We start from the raw sequence: 26,889 nt of genomic DNA on the forward strand, positions 1-26,889 counted from the left end.
CAGGGTACTTCCAGATTGTTTTCCAAAGTGACTGTATTGTTTTACCTTACTAGGAATACTTTTACTGTGAGAAAGTAGGATCATGCAATATATAAGAGGGGTTCTACATTTGCAAACTAGTATATTAGTTCACACTTCAGAGTTTTTCCCATTGATGGTTTTTTTCTAACAACTTTATTGAGGTATAATGGACATCCAGTACAACTCACCCATTTTAAGTGTACAATTCAATGATTTTAGTAGATTTGCCAAGTTGTGTGTATATCACTATAATGTGGTAATTGATGCACATCACATTGTCTGGACATCTTCATCACTGCAATATGACCTCTCTTCCCATTCCCATTTATTTGATCTGTCCTTACTCATTTAATGTTGTCATTTGCTGGCCCAGGTGGTAGCTGGGCCAAAGGGCTGAGAAAAATTCATGGCTAACAACATAAAACTGAGACACTTATATCAACTTAATTTTTTATTTCTTTTCTTTTCCTTTGGGGGTGGGGAGAGAGAGCAAGCAAGGGAGAGCACAAGTTGGGGAGAGGGGCAGAGGAAGAGAGAGAAAGAATCCCAAGCGGGCTCTGTGCTCAGCATGGAGCCTGATACGGGGGTCGATCCCTTGACCCTGGGATCATGACCTGAGCCAAAATCAAGAGTCAGACACTTAATCAACTGAGCCACCCAGGCGCCCCTCAACTTAATTTTTTTCAAGTTCACAATTTCATACTGCAATTTTGAAATCCAGAACTCTCTGAAAATTGAGAATTTTTCATAACTCATTTGGTGGAAAAGCTTGATCTGAAATGACATGTGGGTATGTATAATATTTATTTGTTCTATTTAATGTGAATAATCATGTCTTACTACACAAATATTAATATTTGATTATGGGGTGCTGCCCTAGCTCTCACTGGGGATTTGTAATAAATACAGATACGTGTATTCTTTCATCTTTTAAAATCCAGATGAACTAGCATAGCATACTGGCCCCAATGATTTTTTTTTATGTTTATTTATCATTTTTGAGAGAGAGAGGGACACACAGAGTGTGAGCGGGGATGGGGCAGAGAGAGAGGGAGACACAGAAACCAAGGCTGGCTCCAGGCTCTGAGCTGTCAGCAAAGAGCCCAACGTAGGCCTTGAACCCACGAACTGTGAGATCATGACCTGAGCCGAAGTCTGGTGCTTAACCGACTGAGCCATGCAGACGCACCCGCCCCACCACAGTGTTTTGGTTTGTTTTTTTAAGTTTATTTATTGAGAGAGAGAGGTGAGAGAGAACACGAATGGGGAAGGGGCAAAGAGAGAGGGAGAAAGAGAATCTCAAGCAGTTTCCGTGCTGTCAATGTGGAGCTCAGCACAGGGCTCAATCTCAGGAACTGTGAGATCATGACTTGAGCCAAAATCAAGAGTCGGATGCTTAACCAACTGAGCCACCCAGGTGTTTCCTGGCCCCAACGGTTTTAGATGGTCTTATGGACCTATTTTTGCTTTCAGTAACCAGCACCTCAGGGCCTTTGCACTTGCTGTTTGGCTGTTCTTCCTGGAAGGTTATTCCTCCATATATCCTCTGGGGTCCTTTTTGTTACTCAGGTATCAACTTTGCAGGGATCCCCTTGCTGACCACCCCAAATATTTGTACTGCTGTCATTCTCTACTGTGTTGCCTTGTTTTATAATTTTCAGGACACTTATCCTCACCTACTGTGATCTAACATATTTGTCCCCTTGCTTGCTATCTATGTCTCATCCAACATAAGTCCCATAAAATCAGAGGTCCTAGCTGTTGATTTGTGGGGACGCTGCTGAAAGGCACTGAGCGGTACAGCGTGAAGACCACCCCCCCCCCCCCCCCCCGGCTGTTGCAGCCTATCCCTGCTGGAGTGTCTGCTGCTACTGAGCCAATTCTGCTTGGCTCATCCACGGGGAGGGAGCTGGACTTGACCTAACAGTCAGTGCTTTGGAGCTGCCCTCAGACTACCTAAGGCTGCTGCCTCTCCCAGAGCATCAAAAACTAAACGTCTGGTCTTCACTCTTGTGCCAGCCTGTCACCATGGAGATGGAAACAGAAAGTTCTCGGAGTGGTCTCCAGGCCCCAAAGGGAGGACCCCTCAGCAGTGAAAGATATTAGACAATCACCGGCCTTCAGATTATCTTCTTTTTTCTTCAAATCTAGATTTTCATCCATGTTTTTGGGACAGGAAGAAAGTTGTAACCAAAATCGGTCTGCTCATTCTCTCGTCTCTCGTCAGATAACTAGGTGATGGGCATGCTTTCTGATATAACACACAAGGTAACAGAATGTGTAATTTCTTCTGTTCTAGCTCTTTCGCCCCTCAATTTACACCTGGTTTTACAGCAAAATACTCGTGAAAGTCAAGGTCTAGGCAAGAATCCTGGCCTCAGTTTATTTGCTTGTTAGATTTAAGTGTCTTTGCTGAAGGACCAGTTGAGACAGCTGCTTGTGGCCATGGTTCCGAGGGCCCTTGTCACTCCAGAGTGCCTCCATGTTGGCATCGACGGTTTGAGTCTTCCTAAAGTTTAACCAAGTGAGAGTGTTGTGAGTTCCACTCTTTTTTTTTTTTTTTTAAATTTAAAAAAAAAAATTTTTTTTTTCAATGTTTATTTATTTTTGGGACAGAGAGAGACAGAGCATGAACGGGGGAGGGGCAGAGAGAGAGGGAGACACAGAATCGGAAACAGGGACCAGGCTCTGAGCCATCAGCCCAGAGCCCGACGCGGGGCTCGAACTCACAGACCGCAAGATCGTGACCTGGCTGAAGTCGGATGCTTAACCGACTGCGCCACCCAGGCGCCCCGAGTGAGTTCCACTCTTAATCTCATACCTCACCTGCTGCGTCACTTTGGGGTGGTCTCTCCATCCCTGAGACTGTTTCCGGTTGGTGCAGTGGGGATGTGATAGCCCCCCAAGGGTTTATGGTAAGGCTTAAATGGACAACCATTTGTAAAGTTGGGCACAGAGGAGGGCCTTGATCATGTCCGTTCCCTTCTTTAGCATCTGCCTAGGATTGCTTGATTTGCTCAAAACGATTTCACTCCTTTGGAACATTTGTGGGAATTTGAAAACCACGGAAGCTCAAATATGTTTTATGAATTTGCCTGAACTACATAGAATGGCTGATACTCAACTCCTTTTGATTCACAAAATGGAAATTTGGCATGGTTGAACTTACTACTTCTGTGTGCGTCTATTTCACAGTAAATGCAGGCGGGGAGGGCAGCAGAGGGGTGAACATGGAGGGTTGGTGCCTTCAGTGCTTTGTGCTGAACCTAAGGCTTCATTCTGTTTGGTCCTTAAGAGCACTGGAGAGCTACAAGAGCCCAAACTGCAAGGCGTGCGGGGCTGTGGAGGGGCTTGTGTGTGAGCAAGGCATGATGAATGTCAGGAGCAAGCACGGTCTACAAATGAGGCATTGCATAGACGTCGAGAGAATGTAAGGTTTTGGTCCTAGTTTACTTTTATGGAAAATGGATTGAGTCCTTCATGGGCTCCGTCTTTTCTTCATTAAAAAGGAAATCCTCAAATCTTGTACCACTATCATGTGTTTCTCTATCTGCGTATTTCCTTGCCAGTTTGAAATAAAGTTATAATTAAGGGTTGACAGAGGAGAGAGTTGAAACCGAGAGAATAAAACATAAAAATAACTTCCCATAAAAATTCAAACTTTATATGCAATTTCAGTTCATTACCTGGGCATTAAAAAGGGGAGAGTCAGCTTATCTTTTAAGCTAGCATCTCATCCTTGGAAATGTAAAAATGTGAAGTTTGGTTCTGGAGGGTGAAAATGTCATTTCTTGAACACAGAGGAACATACGAGAATTAGAAGGGACAAATAACAGAAAATGACCTGAAAGATACACTTCGTTCAGAGCCTATCCCCCTTGGTTTACTCAGCTCCCCATGGGCACCCCAGGATCGGTTCCCTCGCCACCCCGTGTTTTAAGTTGGAGCCATCATCTTCTTGAAAGTATCGGACAAGGTTCAGAGTATTGGTGTCAGGATTTTATTTCTACGTTGTGGGAGGAGGGCCTTTCCTGAGGACATTGAAGCAGGGGGCTTGTGTAAAACATTTGGGGACCAGGGTCATGGGAATAGTCTTATTTTTCATTATTCATTCTTGATTTCATTTGGAATAAGCTTCACACCTAAGTACATGTGTTTTACTTTACCTTAGAGGAGTAAAAAGCAGCTTGGGCCTATTTACCCAAGGTCCTTCAGAAGTCAAGGGTGACCCAGGCCATTTGGACGTTTTTTCCTCTAAAGCTCCCAGTATGTTATGATGTGAAGAAATGACAAAGCATATTTCAAGTTGTGACATATTTTAAATATTTACGTTGAACAAATTACTGCTTTTTAACAAACGTATACAATATAGTTGAGCTCTTCCCAAGAAAATAAAAGATAGTAAAAAGAAGTAGTAATGTATCATAGACTATGTGGTCCAGGCACTGAATGAAACAGCTTCTCCCTCCAGTGCAGTGGCTTCTCTTTGACTGCATCTGGAATCTCCTTAGGAGATAAAGTGGAAAGTCTAAGTTTAAGGGCCTTGGAATTGGAGGCCTGGGTCCAATGGCTGGGCCTGGAAAGGATTGTAGAGCTTCCCTGAGCTGGGTCATCAGGGAGCTTCCCAGGACAGTTTTTATTACTGCCTTTGTTACTGTAAGCATGTTTTCATCCTCAAACCTTCCTTCTCCCTGAATTCCCTTCCTGCCAGGGCCTAAATCTCTCCTCCCTCCCTCCTTCCTTTTTTTCTTTCCTTCCTTCCTCCCCCCGCCCCAACCTACCTTCCTTCCTTCCTTCCTTCCTTCCTTCCTTCCTTCCTTCCTTCCTTCCTTCCTAGTATTTTCATACAGGAATCTGGATTACTCTCCCAAACTTCAGTTCCTCCCAGTTTTCTGTTCCCTGCACATTGGACCCTGCTCCTACCTCTGCTCTAAAATGGTTCTTGCGTACTTAACCCTCCAGTTCACTCAGGTTTAGCCAGAAAAGCCAAAAAGCCTTTAGGTATTCTAAGTAGGCAGGGATTAACATAAGGAGCTTAAAGCTCACTTGATAGTTGGCAGGGGGCATGAGGTTCAGGGAAGCTGCTGCCCAAGTGCATAGATTTGGGAAGTGCCATGGTCACAGGGAACCACCACCAGCGGCCTGAGCCTCTGTACACTCAGTGGGTAATTCTCAGGAGGGCATCTGGATGACACCAGCAAAAGACCTGTGCCATCTGCAGATGCCCACACACTTGCCCATAGCTTCAGTTGGAGAACATTGGCATCTGCCGTTTTTGCCTTTGTCTCTCCAAATCTAATCTGAATCCCTGCTGGTAAGGGATTCTAGAACAGGTAGTTTTCAGGCTTCTAGCCCTTGCCATAGAAGGGGTTGCTTCAGTGATGCTGAGAATCCACAGGCAGCATCCAGCATATGCCCTCCTTCAGCAGATCTTCCATCATTACGTTACTTGGTGTCACTCTGAGCTTTGGCAACATCTGCCAGCCTTCTTTTCTCAAGTGTTCCTTCTGAGCTCCATCTGCCTCTCTGACCATTCCTTGCTGTCTCCTGGGGGTGATACTGGCTAGTGGTTAACAGTACCAAGCCAGTTACCATTACTCTGTCCCCTCATTCTCTCTGGCCTGTTGGCCTCCGAGTCTTGCAGATTCACTCTTCTGAATAGCTTTAACGTGCTTTTTCTGTAGTCTTTCTCTTCATTGCCTCGGATCACCTTCTGAAAAATTTTTAAAAATCTATGTAACTTCAATAATACTTAGCTGCTTAAAACTCTCCAGCCTCCTTTTGTGCTACCTCGCTCCATGCAACCCCACCTCTACATGTGTCCATATACTGAACTTTTTGTGATTGCCTGAGTGTGTCTGTCATGTTGTCTTTTGCCTTGGGGTCTTTGCACATGCAGTTTCCTGATCCTGAAAGGACCTTCCTGTTTCCTGGGCTATCGCTTGTCCTTCAGGTGTCAACATAGATGAGAAGCCTCCTTGCACCTGTAAGCCTGGTCTAGTTGATCGCTCAGTGGGCTTCCTCCTCTTGGAACCTTTATCACATTGAGTTCTGGTTGTCTGGTTTTCTTTTTCCCTCCCTAGACTACAATGTCCTCAAGGGAAGGAGGTATATCTTATAAACTTTATAGTCCCAGCCAAACATAGTACCTGGTGCATAGTAGGGTAAATAACGGATCTTCGTTAAGTTGCGCAACAGCTGCATTTTGAGCATCGGCCGTGCGCTCAGTGCTGTTTTAAGAACACAGCATGTCACTGTTTTGTGCGAGGTGGGATGGTGATGGTATCTCTGAGGAGGGGTCATGGGAGCTACAGCATGGATGACGAGGAGGGGGCAAACATCTGAGGATCCTTAGCCACGAGAACAGGAAGGGTGACAGAGACAAGTCTGTGGTGATCTGGAGCCAGTGCAGAAGGAGGCCGCTGAGGGTGCAGGGCATATCATAAAGAGCCTGTGAGTCATGGTCATGAGTAATGGGAAGTCATCAGAGGGTTTCAATGGGGGAGGGATGCCATCAGAATTACTCTTAAAAGGTCCTTCTGGCAGTGTAGATGGCTTGGAGCGGAAGCTGGGGTCTTGTTAGGCTGGTGTCTAGGAACAGATGGTTCTGGCTTTGACTAGGTTCTAATGGGGAGATGATAACAATGGTGGTAAACATAAGGTGTATTTTAGAGGGATAGTCCAGAGGACTCGCTGATGGGTTGAAATATTTGTGTAATCAGTGGCATTAAATTGAGCAGTTTCCCTGCATCATTATCTTCTTGTTTCAGGTTTATCTGCTTATAATTTGTTTTTTTCAGCAGTGCTCCCGGATTAGTATAAAGATGACTTAATGTCCAGAGGTCGTCATGTCACTCTTCTGCCCAGTTGGACCTCTTCAGTGCCCTGTCCCCGCTGTGCACGGGACACAGGATCCCTTCACCTAGTTCATTGTCCTTGCTCACCTGAGCCATACCTGCCTGCCTTTTGGCACCCTCCTCCCCTTCACCTCCCCCATTCCAGACCACCTGCAGCTCTGCAGACACACGGGTCTCCTACTGTGGAGCCTTTGCTGTTCCCTCCCCGTCATTTGTCTTGGCCATGTGGCTGACTTTCACTCATCCTTTAAGCCAGGCTCACAGTCACATCACTGATGAAACCTTCCCCACGGTGTCCCATGCCCTGGCAGGGTTATCTGTTTCCTGCTTTGAGTTTTCATTGCACGTTACTCTCTCTGCCCTTTGTTTTCCCCACGTGTAGACTTGGGATACTCTCTGTGCTTTCTTTTATGGGATGGTTGTGAGGATTAACTGGATTGATTGACTCGAGCGCTTAGAGCAGCTTCACATGGGGACAGGAGGTGTGAAACCCAACAGCTATTTGCTGTTGTCACCCATGTGGTCCTCCCATTGTGTCCCACACCACACTGTCTAATGATTTGCTTCTCCTCCCACCTAGACAACAAAGGTGCCAGTTGTCTTCATGGCCCAAGCCCTGACATAATTCTTTTGATACGTGTCATCATCCTCATCACGGCCATGGGTGTCATCATCAACAATGAGAAGACCTAACACCAATGGGTGTTTACTGTGTTCCAGGACTTTGGCCCAGAGTACTCTCTCTCATGAAGTAGCTGGAGCCGGGATTCAAAGTCAGGTTGTCTGACCCCAGAGCCTGCTCTCTGGACCAAAATATGTTGCCCCCTGACTCCCAGCTGAAGTTGCCTGGTAAATACTTGCATGGACAGATAGAAGGAAAGAATAAAAAGAGAACTGGGATAGGTTTTCTATGCATCAAATTTATGTAAAACTCCATCTTGAGTAGGTAAAGTCTGAATGGACGTGAAGGTTGCTCTGTGTTTTTCCGCTTTCAAGTTGAAAGAACCTTTTCTTTCCCTGGCCATTGTTTGGGGCCAGGGGCTAGGAACTGCCTGCCACACTTATTGGCCTGCTCCACGTCTCAGGTGCCATCCGTCAAAGGAGCTTGCTTTGGCAAACAGCTTAATTTCTGTGTTTGTGCTATTCTGAGGACATCAGTCAAACCTTTCAATAAAGGCCCTGGCCTCATTCCATTTTCAGCCTCACCGATCACGGATTTTGCTGCAGAAGCTGAAAAAGACTGGTGGGTTCTGAAAACCAGTCCTTAAGGAGCAGGTGCACAGCCTTGTGTTTGTGAACACAAGGTTTGGAGTCCTCTCCTTGGCAGCAGAATCGACGTTCTCATAACCTCCATGTAACTGTGAACTTGAGGCGTTGTTCCAAGTTCTCCCCATATGAGAGCCAACCGTGGGAGGCATAGACTCTGTGAGCTTTCCTTGTTACAGTCAAGCTGTGTTATGCCTGAACATCTTGTCTCTTCTCCTGCCCCATCATAATAATTTCTTGCACTTGCGCGGAATCCTTAGGAAATGTTTTGTGTCTACATTCTCACCAAGTTCACACACCGAAGTAAGAGGAAAGATGGTATTATTTCAGGGCCTCAGATAAGAAAATCAGGGCTCAGACAAGTTAAGGTTTTTCCCAGAAGAAGTAGCTAATGAGTAGGGTGATCTGGATTTAAACCCTTGTCCTTGGGCTCTGAGACCTGTTCTCATTCTGCTGGACCAAAAGCTTCTTGTGGGTCAGGACTAAGTTATTTATTGCTTGATGTCCCACTCAGTTCTTGGTACCATTCTGGTTACTTGATAGGTTCTCATCAAACACTTGTTAAAGTAAGTTGAACAGAAGGGAACTACAACTCAGAATAGAAACTCTGTAGGACAGATTTTCCCACTGGCAATAACACCTTGTTAACTTAGCTGTGCCTTGTCTTATGTAGATGTTCCCATCATCCTTAGCTATCTGGATGGTACCTTCCATACTCTGCCATTGTGGGTTTCACACCTCCGAGTAAGTCCTGGAAAAGATGTAATTAAGGGCTGGAACAGGATTTTTTTTACTGTTAAGAGTCCTCTGGGATAGGTGATTTCCTTTCGTTGTGGAAAACAAATGTTTATCCTCAAACTTCTATAATCCCGTTCATCTTGGACTTTCCCCTCCATCCTGGACTGCCCCCTTAGGAAGTTAATGATAATTTCATTGCCCACAAAGGAAATAGCCCAGTTATCCCACAACTGAAGAGTTCTGAGGGAACTTTTCAAGGTTTGTGGTTGTTGACTTCATTTTGGTAATAAAGTAAGCCATTCCCAAGAAGGCTATGTAAACAGAGGGCCATTCCATAAGATCCCGGATCATCTGAAAACGTTGCTTGTCTTTTCTTCCTAACTCCTCCCAGCTGCCATGGTCCTTGGGCAGCCCCTTGAGCAAAGTTTGGCTGTTTCTATCTGTAGAGGCTTCGCACATGTTGCACTTGGGCAAACGCAGCCTTATCTGTAGAATGAGGTGGCTTTGGTTTGGAAATTGGCTATACTTGTTGATAACAGGCATTAATTTAATCAGCCTCAAATTGATGACAGCTATCTCCTGTGGATACAAAGGTAGTTTGCTTTGATTGTGATCCTGTCTTCTGATGAAAGGTCTAGGCTTATTTTGTCTTGTAAAAGTCTGATGTAGGCTTATGTAATCTGATGGAGCTGGGAAGGGGGAGGAGTAGAGGAAGGGAGGAGAGAGCCCCAGGTACATGCTCGATGTGTTTGCTCTTTTGTTCCGTTACCTGCTTTCTCTGGAAACTTTATAGATTAGCTTTTATAATCTACTTTGAAATGTTTGCTGTTTTTAAAGCAGAAGCAATCTTTGCAGTTTTCAGGCAGAAGGTCATTTTATACAAAATGTTCATTCGTGTGCAACAAAGCTTATTTCTTCTACAGGAACAAAGAAATAATGAAGGCTCCTTAAAAGCTGTTTTTCTCTAAAGAAATGATCATCTTGATAGTTGGTGATTTATATGTGTCATTTCTATTGGAATTGAAAAGTAAAAACATTTGTATCAATAAGGATTACTGAATATTGTGAAGCTCTCAGATATGACTCTAACTGTGGATTTCAGCATTTCTCACTGGGAGGGAAAGCAGTCTTCTTTAATTGTGTCCATCTTTCCAGGTAATTTCCTTTGGCCCTGGTTTATTGCCTGAAGATCTTTCATAGATGTGGCCTCTGTGTAGGTCTCTGAGATCTGGCTGCTACCAGCACATTTTCTTGCTTCCAGAACTTTGTGCGCAACGTTCCCATGGGCTGGAACACTGGTTCAGCACCTTTCCTTCTTCTGTTTTCCTTTAGAGCACAGCTTGATGTCACCACTTCTGGGAAGCTTCCTAGCCTACTGGCAGTATTCTTTGTCACTTGTCCCTTTATGTGCACTTGCTGTTTTCCTCATGTGTGGCCCTCACCCTTCTGTAAAGCACCTCATGTTTCATGGCTCACTGGTGGTACAAGCCCCACACTTTGGGAAGTAGTGATCTGACTATTCTAGTGCAAAAGCAGCAAAGATGAATCAACACTGTGACCGAGTAGTAAAAACTCCATCCCAAGAACAAAGGGGAAGGGATTTCCATGCCAGAAGGAATGAAAATGTAAGTTTGAACATCTTACACCCCCCCCAACTTAATAGGTCTTAAACTATTGATTTCTGACCCCCCCCCTTTTTTTTAAGTTTACTATTTACTTTGAGAGAGCAAGAGCATGAGCTGGGGAGGGGCAGAGAGAGAAGGGGAAAGAGAGAGAGAGAGAGAGAGAGAGAGAGAGAGAGAGAGAGAGAGAGAGAGACTATCTCAATAAGGCTCCATGCTGTCAGTGTAGAGCTCAGTGCAGGGCTCGAACTCATGAACCATGAGATCATGACCTGCACTGAAACCAAGAGTCACACACTTAACTGACTGAGCCATCCAGGCACCCTGATTTCTGACCCTTCATACAAGAAAGGAGTGTTTGAAATTAGCCCTGGGAACAAATCAATCCCATTTTGTCCAGATTCTCAGAGACACATTGTCATGTGCTGACAGCATTTTAATGAGGGTAGAGATTTTTCATTTTATTTCTGGGATCAATTGAATTTGAAATCTGGGATACAGATAGAACCAGGGTCTCCTCTGTCTTCGCTGCTGTAGACCGTCAACATGCTGAGTTCAAGCCCTGCCCTAAATGGTGCCAGGGTAGCATTACCCCTAGGTGCACACAGATGGGCAAAAGGTATAACTCTTCCTGCATCAAACTAGCTCTTCAAGCAAAAGCCGCTGAATCTAGTGTGAGGAAAACATGAACCATGCGACACTGGGTATGGTCGTACTGTCTTCTGGTCATTCTGTATGGTTATTCTTCTACACCAAGTTTAGTGCTTGTTGGATTTGAAGGAAGTCTCACGTGATCTCTAACCCTGGTATTCTTGACAATTCAATCATTAGCTTCAAGTGAGTCATCAGTATAGCCCAAAGCCATGTTAGGGATTACAGGTTTTCCTTAGAATCCCCTCAGTCGAATGTAAACCCCCCCCCTTTTTTTTGGAAAAATAATTATGTATTCATTCCAGAAAAAAAGGCAATAAAAATGTAGGTACGATTATTAAATGTACTGTTGCAAAATGAAGCACATTAAGTGCTTTGAAATCTTTGTTAAATTCCAATATCCCATTATAACAGCATTTACAAGCCAAAGCTTTTTAGTTTTAACATGAGAAATAAAAATATCATTTTTCTTTGCTTCTCCATATGGTTTTTATATTTCTGTTTTGCTTTAAGGATTTCTGTCTATAATGGTTCCCTCCTCCGCCTTTCCCCCTTCTTATTAAAATTTTTTTCTTTTCATTTGTACATAATTTGTTCATTCTGATAGACTCAGTAGGAGTCCAGTAGTAAGTTACTATCACATTTTCTCTTACCTTTCCCACCTCTCACTGTACTGTCTTTTCCCCTATTAAGCCAAAATGATCAGGAACAACAAAAACAAAAAATAAAAGATAAAATACAAGTAGAACAACAACAAAAAATCATTTTCTTCTTCTGATCCAGTTTTTACGGTGACTTGGTGTCCTGTTTTCCCCCCTCCTCAACCATGACAGGAAGTTTGACCTCTATAGCTGTCATCTTGATTTAAGTGTTTGGAGGAGGAGACTGGAGACTGTGTGTCCTGTAGCATCGTACTGATTATACGTGGGGTCACTGTAAGAAGAAATAAGATGTGATTTAAAATGAAACGCTTTAATATCCCACTGTTTCCCTTGGCAGTTTTGCCTTCACCGTAGCTGTAAATAGTGTCCATGGTCCATGGCTTCTAGCATTTCTTATTTATAAAGATGGCTTTTGTTTGTATTTATTTCACTAAAAGGGAAGCATTCTTTGGGAATATAAAGTCGCTGAAACATACATCACATCCTGAATGGCAACTTTTTGGCTTGTAGATGCTTTGTTCCAAGGCCAGCATGTATATTCTAGTACATTGTTATCATTTTTGTTGAGCGAGGGAATGCTTTGGCGTTAAAGTGGGGAGGATCCGCGGGTGGACAACACTGCTGTTTCCTTGCCTCAGAGCCCGGTTTTGAATACGAGTCTTCAAAGCCATTTTTATTTCCAGTGTTCAGTTTTAATTAAAAACCACATTCACAATTCTGTAATCCCATCTGCAGATCCAAAAGGGGAATTCATACAAGAGAAAATTAACTCATTATTATTAAAAGCACACTGCCTTTCCAATAGGTATAATAGAGTAACAGTTTCCCTCGGGCTCAGTGGTTCCTTATATAATAACTAAAATATTAGCAAATTTTAATTGATTTTTCTTACCTGCAAGCAGTGATCAAACTTATTTTTAAAACATACTTAATTTGATTTAGGTGATAAAGGGATTTGCTTAGGAAAGAGACACTAGAAGCTGCTCTTTTCTACTGGCAAGCATGAGTTGGAAGTTGAATGGTCTTGACTTTTTTGAAATGGTGATTCAATTTATTTTTATAATAGGAACTTTTGTCCCCAGGACTCTGTTTTAGGTAAATTTATGGCACATGGTAGCCTTCTTTTAAAATTTTTTTCCAATGTTTATTTTTGAGAGACAGAGACAGAGCATGAGCAGGGAAGGGCAGAGAGTGAGGGAGACACAGAATCCGAAGCAGGCTCTGGGCTCCGAGCTGTTAGCACAGAGCCCAATGTGGGGCTTGAATCCATGAACTATGAGATCATGACCTGAGCTGAAGTCAGACGCTTAACTGACTGAGCCACCCAGGCACCCCGGCACATGATATCCTTCTTAAATAACATTTCTTTTAATTTGTGTGTCTTTATAAGAGTATTTCAGAAGAAAGATCAACTATCCTTTATTCTTTCCAAAAGCTACAAGTTCTTGGTGTGCTGTTTGTCATTACCATTGTGCATAACCGATGAGCTTGTTCTTGAGGATCTTCCCCTGAATTCTCCCATAAAATGTAGGCCTCTCTTCCAGTAGCCCCATACTGCATGAAGTATGTATCCTTTGAAAAAGAGCCCTGTTCAAAAGTACTTAACTTGCTTTCCATGAGATAACTATTATGTGTAGCTGCCAGTGGACCATCTGTTTTTGAATCTTATTTCTTAAGGTCTTGTAGTGAGCTTGATGGTAAAATATCTTCATGGAAACAAAAAATATGTGAGATAAGTTAAAAAAAAAAAAAGCATGTGGCAAATTTAACTTGAGAATGAACGTAAAAACTGGCCAGCAGGGTACTAGCTGCACCACACAGAGAATAGTGCTTTGCCTTATCTTAGTAGTCAGTACAATAGTATTGAATTGTTTCCAGTTTGTTACCTCCTCGTGCCCTATGACTTGTATTGCAGTGTTTGTGGTTGAACTGTATTACATTTCATGTTATGTTATATATGAATATGTTAAATGGTATTATGATATACATATATACACAAAGGTAAATGAAATGCTTTTTACTAAATATGTGAAATACATATCATGCTGTGTTCTTTTGTGATAATTTCAACTACCTATTATTTCCATCTTGTTCTCTTATTTGTTGGTATTATGCTGCTTTATTGTTTTTTTCATTTCCAGTTCACTTCTTTCAATATTTTCTGTCTTGGTCATCATGAAATTTTATTTGTTCTTATCTTTTTGTCATTTGTACATGTCATTAGCATTTCTTCTCTGGATTCTCGGAGTATTTAGATATCATGAAACAACCACTTCTGTGTGTTTAAGTAAATACATAATCAAAATGCATGAGTTGTTTTTTTTTTATAATGTAAGTGCTCAGACATGTATATTTATGTGTAAATATATATTCATACACGTTCTATAAACCTCAATATGAAACTGATTTCATGATACATACACAGAAAATCTAAATCTGTTACAAAGATTAAAAAAATTTTTTTTAAGGTTTATTTATTTTTGAAGGAGAGAGAGACAGAGCGTGAGCAGGGGATGGGCAGAGGGAGAGGGAGACAGAGAATCCGAGGCAGGCTCCAGGCTCTGAGCTGTCAGCATAGAGTGCAACACGGGGCTCAAACTCAAAGGCATGAGATCATGACCTGAGCAGAAGTCAGAAGCTTAACCGACTGAACCACCAGGTGCCCCAATCTGTTACAGAGATTAAGAGAATAGGCTCTCTAGGGGCGCCTGGGTGGCTCAGTCGGTTAAGCCTCCGACTTCAGCTCAGGTCATGATCTTGCGGTCTGTGAGTTCGAGCCCTGAGTCGGGCTCTGTGCTGACCGCTCAGAGCCTGGAGCCTGTTTCAGATTCTGTGTCTCCCTCTCGCTCTGACCCTCCCCCATTCATGCTCTGTCTCTCTCTGTCTCAAAAATAAATAAACGTGGGGCGCCTGGGTGGCGCAGTCGGTTAAGCGTCCGACTTCAGCCAGGTCACGATCTCGCGGTCCGTGAGTTCGAGCCCCGTGTCAGGCTCTGGGCTGATGGCTCAGAGCCTGGAGCTTGTTTCCGATTCTGTGTCTCCCTCTCTCTCTGCCCCTCCCCCGTTCATGCTCTGTCTCTCTCTGTCCCAAAAATAAATAAATGTTGAAAAAAATAATTAAAAAATAAATAAATAAACGTTAAAAAAATTAAAAAAAAGAATAAGCTCTCACAAATACATCAATTTCTTGTATCACTGTCTGTCACTCATCTGTCGAAGTGCCTTTGCACACTGCCTTTGCAGACTGGGTCATGTGATTCCCGGTGGCTGACATACTTCATTGTCTAGGATGATTCTAAGAAGACTGTGATGCAATGAAAGGTTGGGGCCAATGGATCCAATCTACATAAATAGTGTCTCTTCTTAATTTTTCTTTTCTTCTGTTTCTCATCCTCTCAACTGTATGCTTCTCCTCTAGAAAGCATATACTGTCTTATAGTGAAAATACACATGTACACAGATTTTAAAAAGACGAATGAAAGTTGAGAAAACTTGGAGAGCTGGTGCATATCGTTAATCAAGGCAGCAGGGATGTATTCAGCTCTAAGATGAATGCTGTTTTTTTTGCCAGTGGTTCTCAAACTTTAGCGGCTTCCAAATCCCCTGGAAGGCTTGTTAAAACGGATTTCTAGGCCCACCCTCACGGCCTCTGATTCTGTAAGATGGGATGGGGCATGAGAACGTGCATTTTTAACACGTTCTGGTAAAACTGATGCTCGGGTGGGGGACTGCCCTTGGAGGAGCCCTGTTCTAGGGTCACCGTTTCAGGTGTTTCCAATGAGGAAACCAAGGCCTGACAGGGGAAGGGGCTTGAGTAAGATGTAGTGGGTTGTATCTAGGCTAGGGTGAGAACTGGGTCTTCTGGCTGTGGCTCTGTAGTGTTCTCCTGGGATCTGTTCTTTGATTCTCCAGAGAAGGTGAAGCCCCTTCCTGACTGTCTAAAGAAAGTGTGGGAAGCCAGATTTGCTGCCCTCCCAGATTCCTGTCTGTGGGCAGCACTGTCTCTGGCTGACCTATCTCTTTGCATGTTCTATGGAGAGAGCTTAGTGGTCTGTATTGGTGCCTGATGTTACCCACATATATTTCAACCTCTTCATTTCCATATCCAATTGAATAATTACTCATGGAACATTTGTCTGTTGATTTGTAATCATTTAGAGATTAATACCCGTGTCACCATGTTTCAAACATGGCCTATTAAACTCAGGTCTGTGTTATGCCAAGAAAAAACAAGCTAAAGACAGCGCAGGTTACAAGAGTAACCAGAAGGAAAACAGAAATGGCTGGATTTTTATTTGGATCTAAAGGTTTTGCTTTTAGTTCGATGAAATTTTAGTGAAATATTATCTCACTAAGTGAGTTTTCTGCAACATCCTCTAACCTATGTTTTCAACTTAATGTTGGCAAATTCAAATTAAAGTAAACATGATTTTGATAGTTGACTAATTGCCTTCGAATGGAATTTCATGAAATTGTTTTCATAAGAATATGGATTGGTTGAATTTAATTGGCTAAGAAGAGTAACAAGAGTTGTATATTTAAAGGTTCTGGTTATTGATCTAATTTCAGCGATTTTCTTACTGGGATGCAGATGGTCACAGTGGCATTGATGTACCATAAATCCAAATAATTGTCACCTGATAATTACATACTAGAACTGGGTGCAGAAATAATTGCTTTGAATGAGTGAGGGAATTAAAATCAGTAGTATTTCCCAAACTGAAGGGGGAGAAAGTTAGCCCACGTAGTGTTGGACTCAATTCAGTTCAATAAATCTTGTGATGAAGAGACATCTATATCTAAGGAATCACTCTTTTAGGTAGATTTTGTCATTCTTATTGGGCCTCAAGGACCAGTGTCTTTGAGTTGTTACAAATTGCTATGAAAATGGATGCAGAGCACATGTGCATTTATCCACACATAACAGTAAATGTTTGCTGGAAAAATTTGATTTAATGATGAAGGCAAAACCCAGATTTTGACACTGATGTTACTGTCTCCAGTTTCATGGGAGCAAAGGGACCAAGTCACAGTGTACATGCCATGATGCAGTCTGTCATCTGGGGGCAATGGAGAAGCATTTGCCTTTTTACATTGTTGGAATGGGGTCTGGGCCACATTTCTGATCCTTCATGTTGCCTTCTCTCTTTTCAGCGTCTTGTGGAGGCTGCAGAAGAGGCACATCTGAAACATGAATTTGATGCAGACTTGCAGGTAACTGATTACAGTTGAGTTAAATTTTTTGTGTGTTGGCTGCAGAACGAGAAACACTAGGTATAGCAAAACACCAGCTTTCAGTGAGAGAGATTTTCAGGAGAATGCTATGCAGTTAAAAATAAGCCTGTCCATTTCTTGACAGGGCAGGGTGGTGATCCTCGACAGTTTTCTACCCTGACAGTTATAGTGAATGATAACACACACTCACATACATGCACGTAACCGGATTTTGACAAACCCCTCCCCAGTTCTGGAGGACTTAACCAGTCAACTAACAATAATAAGCAGAACTCCTAATGGTTTATTGATAAGATGCACAGCTTTGGACAGCAGAATATTAGCAAATCCCACTTCCCCGGCTGACTGAACACAAAATTGTGACGGATGTAATCTTGAATTGGCTGTTATATTATATCTAAAAATTAAATCATTCACTGACATGGCATTTGAACATCTAATTAATAAATTTCTTTCAGCGGCTTTTATATCCAACTATGGCACACTTGCATTTGGCAGAGAAGGATTTTGATGTTGCCATATATATATAAAGCATATTAAAAGGCATCAAGGGAATTGAATAATACCTGGAGGTTCCTTTTGGTCCCTCTTGAAGGAAATTTTATCTGTATTGTCAAAATGAGTTCAGTGGTGTTTACCCCCTGCTAAGCAGACAGAAGGAATGAATCTTAATCCTTAAATCTGTACTTTGCTAGAGTGCATCTCCTTTAGTGGCATGTGGTCACAATTAGAAAGTAGTGTTTATTTTGGTATGTTTTCATTTGTTGGAAATGACAAAGGCAGATCTAAGTATTCAAGCACAAAAGAGGTGGTGATACCAAAGGTAGCCTTTGGCTGTATCTCTGTTCCATGGATGTCCCTCTTCATCACTCCCCATCTATGGGTAAAAAAATGCACACTCAAATGGGGGTAATGGAGGAAAGCTTAATAAAGGAAGTATTTACAAAGGTATGGTTCTATTTCTATGGGATTATTTACAAAGGTATGGTTATAGAGAAGCCAACAAGCAGTGATGTTCTACCCCAGGGTAAGCCACCCTCCTAGCCTGAGGAACATGAGTGGGGAGTGGTTTCCAAAACCCAGGAAGAGTAGCTGTATGGACAGGTTATTTGATAGAGGGGTGCGGCCAGTTGTGGTGAGCTAGAAGGGTGGAATTTGGGGGGATAATACCCCAATAACAGTATCTAGCCTTCTGATATCTTGCTGGTACCCACCATTGACTGAATCCGGCTATTGAAGTGGTTGATGTTGTTCTGTCTTCTGAAGCATTTGAGCTAGGTGCATAAGGGTGAAGAATTGGTCTGCAGGGGAAAGAGAAACTATCAACCCCCACCACTTGGTAGTCATTTTCAAGCATAATACCAACATATGAAGCAAATAGAGCCAGGACGGTAACCAAACAAAAGAGATTCCAGGGAGAGGTGGAGAACTGCTGGGGACGATCAGTAACAGTAGGATAGAGGTGGAGAGGCCAGCCCAGCTCTTTGGGCTAAGTTGCAGGAGAAGGGGCAGAGGAGTCAGCTGAATGGGGCAAGAAGCACCTTGTTTCCTACAGTCACACCTCCATGGCAGCCGTAGGAAGGTCCAGAGGCTATTTACTGGCCACATTTATCTTCAGCGTGCCTCCTCTTCACGCAGTTTGGAGTTCCTAGAGTGGGCCAGAGGGACTGAATGGAAGCATCAGGAAGCAACTTTGCAACTGTGAGGATTGTAAGGACCTCTTGAATGTGTTGTCAAGAGAACCTGTCTCCTTCTCCTGGGGAATATTCTGGTTGTAAATTACAGAAGCTCATATCAACTCAAAAGAGATTACTGTGTTGAATAAGAGTCCCTGAATCCACTCTAATAAGATGTAAATAAACAAGAAGGTATAAATAGATAGGTAGATACATAAATAAATGATAAGGGAAAGCTTTTACAGTAGAATACCAACTAATAAATATAGAAGAAATAGTGGAGATAGAAGATTATAGTAATAATTCAGGCAGGAATCTTTAATGGATGCTAAACCTAGTAGGAAAGAGTTTGATGAAGAACAGAATATTGATGATTTCAAAGTATCTGCCTACAAATTATTTACTAATTACAAAGGGGGATATAGCAACTTTACATGGAGAAACCTGGCAGACACTTCCTTAAACAGGTAATCAAAATTAATATCACTGATGACAAGACAAAGGGACATCAAGTGCCTCCAGATGTGTGTTGAGCCTTAGGACAGCATCCCTATGTAGAATTCTTGCCCAGAATGTGTAACCTGAATCTAATTATAATAAAACATAAGACAAATCTAGATTGGGGAATATTCTACAAAGCAACTGGCTAGACTATTCAAAAATTCCAAGGTCAAGAAAGACAAAGAGGGGCGCCTGGGTGGCTCAGTAGTTTTAAGTGTCTGACTCTTGATTTTGGCTTGGGTCATGATCTCATGGTTCATGGGTTCGAGCCCTGCATTGGGCTCTGCACTGATGGTGTGGAGACTGCTTGGGATTCTCTCTCTCCCTCTTGCTCTGCCCCACCCCTGCTCGCTCTCTCTCTTGCTCTCTCTCTCTCTCTCTCAAAATAAATAAACATGAGAAAAAAAAAGACAAACGTTGAGGACTTGTTCCAGACTAAAGGACACGAAAGACACATGACAATGAAATGCAATGCTTGATCCTAAATTAGATTCAGAACCCAGAAGCAAAGATTTGAAAATGGACCCTGCGTTAGATGATAATAATGTATCAATTTTCTGTTGAATTTTCTGATTTCTGTGTATTGTGCTTATGTAAGAGAATGTCCTTTTCTTGAGTTTTTCTGGAGCAAACATTTGCACCCACTGGTCCAAGAAATGAGTTTGTAGGAGAGTGAAAAAGATTATTGGAAGTCAGGACTAGTTTGGAAAATCTGGTGTTGATGGCTCATACAGTCAATTTTATTCTGAGATCAGTTGTCCACAAAACACGAGTGGGCAAGAGAGGGAATAATTTAATGACTTGAGAGGGTTATTTATCCTTCAGCAGAGAACAAATGTTGTGTGGTTTAGGTCAACTAACCTAGAGACACTCTTTTTTGTCCCTTGAAAGCTAGTGTTCCCTTCAAGAGTGCTCTGACTTCCTATTAGGAAGCTTTATAGTGGAATTCTGGTGTAGCAAACAGATTGCCTTGTCAAATGTGGTGCTGTAAGGATAAATGCAGCATTGGCATCTCTTTTCAAAAAAAAGAAAAAAAAGAGCGACCGTGAAAAGAGCCTTTGGAGTGTTATAGTTTTTGTTCTCTTGGGAACAAAGAAGGGGAGCCCAGTTTTTCCTCCCTTGGTCATATGTTTTGTATAAGGTACAACAGAAATATTAGGGGCTACATTTGTGGTCTGAACTAGAGTAGAGGTTAAAAAAAATCTGTCAGTATTACAGAGTATCATTTACTACCTGGACCTCAGACCTTGGTGAAATCTTCTCTAGCTCAGAGTAAACCATGTGTGCTTTTGCGAGAACCTATAAGAGAGAGGCCTTTGAGAAAATGGATGTGCATGGAAGAATGTGTGTCTTCTGAGATGAAGGTTTTGAAGCCGGGAAGCTTCAGTGCTACTAAGTGCAGGTCTTAACAGCTTGGATGTCAGCCTTGTTGCTATCACCGAGGTAGCAGGTCCGTGTACGGGCTCTGGGTTTATAGCTACGACAGTCCATTAGAGCTGATCAATTGTTAATCTGGGTTCCACTGACCTCTTGGCAACCCCTGCCAGTGGATTGTTTTTATCAAAAAAATTTCAGACTACCATCTGCTCACAGTGAGATAATGCTAAGGACGTCCCTGTGCTATTAGCTCAGGAAGAGCAGAGGGAGCTGGGGGGGTCTGTTTTCCTACAGAAAAAATAAAAGTGCTTTTGTGAAATTTCCTCAACTTTGTAGCTTCAAGTTGTAGCGCCCTCCTCTTTGTTCCCTACATAGAAAAGAAGTGATAAGGTCTGCCTCTTATTTCAGGTTAAATTGGAGCCTTTGCCTCGTTGCACCATTCAGGAGCTTTGGAAGTGAAGGGTTTGTTTTCCATTGGTAGAATCATCAAAAATTACCACAAGAAAGTCATGTGTCTTTTATTGTCAGGATTTTATTTTTCATTTAAATTTTGTCTTACAGTTTCTCTAGAGGTTTAACATTTTTCTCATGGGCTTATGGCCTTCACATCATCAGTGTCCTTTGTAAGGTCCGTAAACATAGAATTAACCGTTCTTGACAAAAACTGTACTGGGGCAACAGGTAAAATACAACGTTGGAAGGGTAGCATGTGTGAACAGCCCACAATGCAGTGCCCTCCATGGAAACCAGACCTGCCTGGTCGTCTTAAGTGGCTGGAAAACTTGACTGTTGACACTGGGGTCAGTTCAGCCCTCTGGCTTGTCCCTCTCTATGGGAGGTCTGTGTGTTCTAGATGGGTCTTATCTTGGTTTTGTCCTTTATTCTCTGGTATCTCTCCCTTTGGGCAACTTATAATTGATACGAACAGAGGCTGTGTTAAAATGGCATCTTTGCTTTTTTATTTTGTGCTTTGAATTAACATAGGTTTTTTTTTTTTAACTATAAAGCTTATATAAAGTTGATAATTATAATGTGAAAAGTTGAAGAAAAGAACCTGTGTCTTAATTATCACATGTGATTATTGTAGCGTTTTATTATTTTGATGCCAAACCCAACTGGAGTTGGGGAGACAGTGGTGGGAGCAGACCATAGGCCGGGTTATCCTAGCTACTAATGAATTTCCAGAAAACTAGGTCTACATATATAGTAGAACTTGGAGAGAATGCTTCTCCCCAACCTTGCTTACTCTTTCTTTTTGGGTTTTTCCATTGGCAGCGAAGAAGATGGAAAAAAAAAAAAGTCCTTTTGACAGTTTACTAAAAACCTGCTTATCTTTGAACCGCAAACATATTTTCTTTGAAAGCTGTCTCCAGTAAGTGCCAATTGCACAGAGCTGGTGCACAGCAGAAAAAAAAATGTGGTTTTGAATTGTGTATCCTGCAGAAGGCTTTTCCATTGCAGTTTTCTATAATAATTTTTCTTTGTTATTTTGTAAGTAATAGGAAAATAAAAAGCCTGGTGATATGCAGAAGGATAACAAAAGTGTAAGTGGGAAGGAACTGGGGAACGGAGTGTCTTGAACGTCCCTCCTTGTCATCCTCAAGCCTCAGACACCTACCTTGCAAACACCGTGGACTGACTTCAACGTTGGGGTGAGGGATTTGGAGTGGGAAGGATGCAAAGACCATGAGGGGAAATCTCCCAGCGGTTGGGCTGGTGGGACGCCAGCCTCCATACTTGTGGGGCCGCTTCCCACAGCCACCTCCTGGCCACCCCTGGTGCAGCATGGGGTCCCTGCTGAGGGAGACCCAGGTGAAGGACGTGGGCCCGTTTGGGAGCCCCAACATCCTCTGCTGTAGGCCACCTGTGTCACCATTCACTGGGAGGAGGAAGCCGTTCCTGGAAAGGATTAGGAAGGGCAGTGGAGCAGCAGGGCAGACCTGTCCTTTTCCCTGACAGTCTTTCCCTGCTGGCCAGTGAGGCATTGCTCTGGGGAAACCCGCACGTTGTGGACGCAAGCCAAGGACGGCTTTAGTAGAAGTTCTTCTCGAGCGGAGGAAATCACAGTCCTCACGGGCTTTTACAGTTATTCCTGACAAGCCCCAGTCTATCCTCATCCTTTTTGCCTGAGCAAGGGGTTGGCTCCTTGCAGAGGGAGGAGGTGGAGCACAGAAGCCCAGGCCCTGGAATTAGACAATGGTGCTTTTCATAGAGGTAGCGAATTGACTTTCTGTGCATAAGCAAGAAGGAGAGGGGTCACATCTATAGGAAAATAAATGAAAACAGAAGGAGATTTTCACACTTCCTATTAAAATAAGTGTTCCCCCCACCTCCGCCACTTTTTTCTGATCTAACTTCTGAGAACATGCCTATTGTTTTTTTTTTTCTTTCTTTTTATCAGCTTGGCAGGGGGTCACAGTCTGCATTTTAAGTTATTACATTGGGATGTTTCTTAGGGGCCACATGTCATTTATGCACAAGACTGATGTGTAAATAGTTTCCCAAGAATCCTTAAATGTGAACATTCTAACATCAAAGTCACTCTGTGTACACAATTGTATTTGTTCATTTGGTTAGAACGTTATGACTTTACATAAGGTCAGGGCATGATTGAGCTTTGTGTTATTCAGTTGTCTGGTAGTCACATGTTATGCACAGGACCCCGCCTGTTGGTCATGTGGAAGTGGAAGAAGGGGTGGCAGGTGGAGCCTCAGCTTGACCCAACACAGAGAGCCTTGGCTTAGAGATCTTGAAATGTAGGTTCTAGTAGTTCTTGTCTACCCAGACCATTTACATGCTCAAAGATCTGCTACTGTGGTCTCGTTGCTCGTCCATGAAATGATGTACTTGTAAGGTCTAGGTGATTTCTAAGATTTCATCCATCTCTCGTGGGCTGTGATAATTCAACAAGTAATTGTCCATAAGCTCCTCTGTGTCAGGCACTGTGCTATGCATATGGCCACGAGTGCTAAGCCGATGCTGTCCCTGTTCTCACATAGCTCACCATCTAACAGCAGTGACTGATATTAAAACTGTGGTGACATAAATAATTATTACATTTGAATCTGATAAATGACATGAAAGAGAAGTACAGGGCATTATCGCAGTGCACAGCTAGCAACCTCCCCTAATCTGCGCAGCTAGTTCAAGGGACGTTGGAGCAAAGACTCATCCGAGAGTGGGTCTTGATTGAGTGGAGATTCAAGGTTTGCCTCCATCACAGCTAGAAGAAATGTCTCCAGACACAGAGAACCCATAATATCTTTATTTTCCATAAGTGCAAAATTAAAGTTATTTGATCTGTTTTCCATATAATAATTTTTCTCACTTCTGAACTCTGATGATACTTTATTTTTGCCTCTTTTTTGATGCTTACCATTTACTGTTCTGTTAATTTTATTCACGTATGTCTATTTTTTGCTTAATTTAACATTTAGGACTGAGTACAGGACTGGGTACATGTTGGACCCTGTTCTAGGTTGCGGGACTTCCACAAACTGAGATGTGACCCTTATAACCCAGGAAAATTCTAATCTATCTTTTTAAATGTATGCATGTGTATGTATGCATAGTGTGTGTGTGTGTGTGTGTGTGTGTGTGTGTGTGTATGTATGGTTGCTATAAGGATTACAGTGAGCATCCTTAAGTGTACAGTGTATCTAGACTTAATTTAGTGTATGAAGTACCACTTCACCTGGAAAAAGAACTTTTCACCAGTGTAATTCTACTTAACTACCATTCTTTATGGTATTATCATGTATTGTACTTCTATGTGTTATAAATACCATAATAAATGTTATTTTTATTTTGCTTTATTTTTGGTTTAATCAGCTATTTCCAAAAAAAATTAAATAAGAAGAAAGATAGCAATATATTTACCCACACATTTTCCATTTCTGGCACTCTTCATTCCTTCCAATGGATTTCAGTTTCCATCTGTTATCATCTTCAGGCTGAAGAACCTCTTTTAGCTTTTTTTAATTAAAAAAAAATTCTTTTTTTGCATTGCAGGTCTGGGAGCCACAACTTCTCTCAGCTTTTGTTCATCTAAAAATAATCTTTATTTCACCTTCAGTTTTGAAGGGTAATTTTGCTGGTTATAGAATTTTTATTTACATTTTTTTTAGCACTTTGAAGATATAATCCCATTTTATTCTGATCTTTAATGTTTTAATGATATGTCAGCCATCATTTTTATCTTTATTTTTTATCTTTTTTTATCTATTTTTATCTTTATTCCTCTATACAGTAAGTCATTTTTCTTTGCTACTTTCATGACTTTTCTCCTTATCTTTGATTTTCAGTATACTGTATAGTATGATAAGTTAATGATGTTTCTAGATGTGATTTTCTTTGTATTTATTCTCCTTAGAGTTTCCTGAGACTGTTGAATATTGTCACCATGTTTGAAAAATTTTTAACAATGTTTTCTTCAAAATTTTACTTACCCCATTCTCTTTACATTTCCTCCTAGAACTTAAGTCACATCTATGTTGGATTGCTTAATATTGTCCACAGGTCATGATAGCTCTTTTTATCATTTGTTTCCAACCCATGTTCTATTAATTAGTCTCCAGGTTCACTAACCCTTTCTTCTGTATTCTCTAATCTGCTGTCAAACTCTTTCATTGATTTTATATGTTGTATGTTTAGTTCAAGAATTATCTTTTTTTTAATTTTTAAGTTTATTTTGAGAGAGAAAGAGAGAGCATACAAGTGGAGGATGAACAGAGAGAGAGGGAGAGAGAATCCCAAGCAGCTCCACACTGTCAGTGCTAAAATCAAGAGTTGGATGCTTAACCAACTGGGCCACCCAGGTGCCCCAGTTTGAGGATTTTCACGAAATCTTTTTAATAATTTCTCTTTCCTGCTGAAATTCCTAATCTATGCATTGATTATAGTCATGTTCTTGTTTTATTTAAGTCCTTAAACATACCTAAGAGCTGTTTTAAATTTCTTCTTTGGTAATTCCAGCACCTGAGTCATTTCTGTTGACTCCTTTTTTCTTTTGAAGTGAGAGTTTTTTTCCCCCCTTATTCATGTGTCTCGTGATTTTTCATTGTATGCTGGACATCATAATTATATCTTTGATTTTTATAAATTTTCTCATCATAACTTAATTCGATCCATGTGGTAGGTGTTCTAAAATAGCAAATTTATTGAATTTGATTAAATTAGTAGGAAACACTTATTGAAGAGATGAAGAGACAAAATTATGTATCATTATATAGCAGGAAAGCCTCCAGTGATTTGATATTCTGTATTCTAACATCACCTAAACAGTGAGTACAACGACTTCTTTGTTCCAAAAGTACCACACAAGATCATTTTCTAGCTGAAAGAATAAGTGCATTTTTGTTGATAAAATTAAACTGTAAATTTTGTTTCTCAAAACATTATCATTTTTATAGCTTAATTATCTTAGTACAATTATGTGTTCTAAATCCAAATAAAGGTGTTAATATTAATAAATTTAAAGACAAAAAAATGCAACTCAATAGCAAAAATAATTGGTTTTGTTTGACCAGTCATCTTACTTTATAGATCAGAGGGGGAAAATTGCATTATTTGCTCCTTTCAAAGTTATTTTTTATTTGCATGTACATTTCCATATTAGTGACCTTCTTTTTTCTTTGCTACTTATGTGTTTAGAAACTCTGGGTCTTTAATTTCATTAACAATCTAGTAAAATGCCTGTGTGTTTTCCTCATTGTCCTAGTTTTCCTTGTTACAACATTCTTTTTTTTCTATCATGACCATCTATATCTCAAATTGTAGGTAATAATGGTTATAGAAATGTGAATTATTGCTTTTGAGAGCACTTTCTTTCATACCGAAGTCATTGGTTCTTTTGTGATTCTTTCAACTTTTGGATTTTCTCAACTGGCATTTCTCAAAGCTGGGAATATTTACTTAAGATAAATATTTGTTTAAGACACATTTGTTTTAAATAATATATTTTAAACACATGAAACACCACCAGTTTAAACTTTATTGACCATTCCAATTTACAAATACTTTTAAAATTTAGTTAATTATTTTCACATGCACAATCTGATTGTGGTGTTTCAGACATCAGCCAGTTTGGCTAAAGGGGACATTTTGGGACACTAGGGCCACCTTGGTATATCCACAATAATGTTAGGTAGACACTTGGTGGTTCTGTTAATCATAATATTCAGAGTCCCACAGAACATTTACAGAAACCTTAGTGTCTTTCATTAAGATAGCTAACTGCAGAGGTCATTGGCAGAACCCAGAAATTATTTTGGATCTTTCTCCAG

The 26,889-nt window shown here is 41.4% G+C and overlaps 1 protein-coding gene across 3 annotated transcripts in view; it reads left to right on the top strand.

Moving 5' to 3' along the window:
• The window catches only part of CACNA2D3 (calcium voltage-gated channel auxiliary subunit alpha2delta 3), an 860,144-nt gene that overhangs the window by 231,546 nt on the left and 601,709 nt on the right, over positions 1–26,889 (top strand). For all 3 annotated transcript variants that reach the window (XM_043587660.1, XM_043587659.1, XM_043587661.1), the window contains one exon: positions 16,971–17,030. In XM_043587660.1, coding sequence (XP_043443595.1) covers positions 16,971–17,030 — 60 coding nt within the window. The remainder of the gene's footprint in view (positions 1–16,970; positions 17,031–26,889) is intronic.

Source organism: Prionailurus bengalensis, chromosome A2 (genome assembly GCF_016509475.1).
Source record: "Prionailurus bengalensis isolate Pbe53 chromosome A2, Fcat_Pben_1.1_paternal_pri, whole genome shotgun sequence".
Taxonomy (NCBI): Eukaryota; Metazoa; Chordata; class Mammalia; order Carnivora; family Felidae; genus Prionailurus; species Prionailurus bengalensis.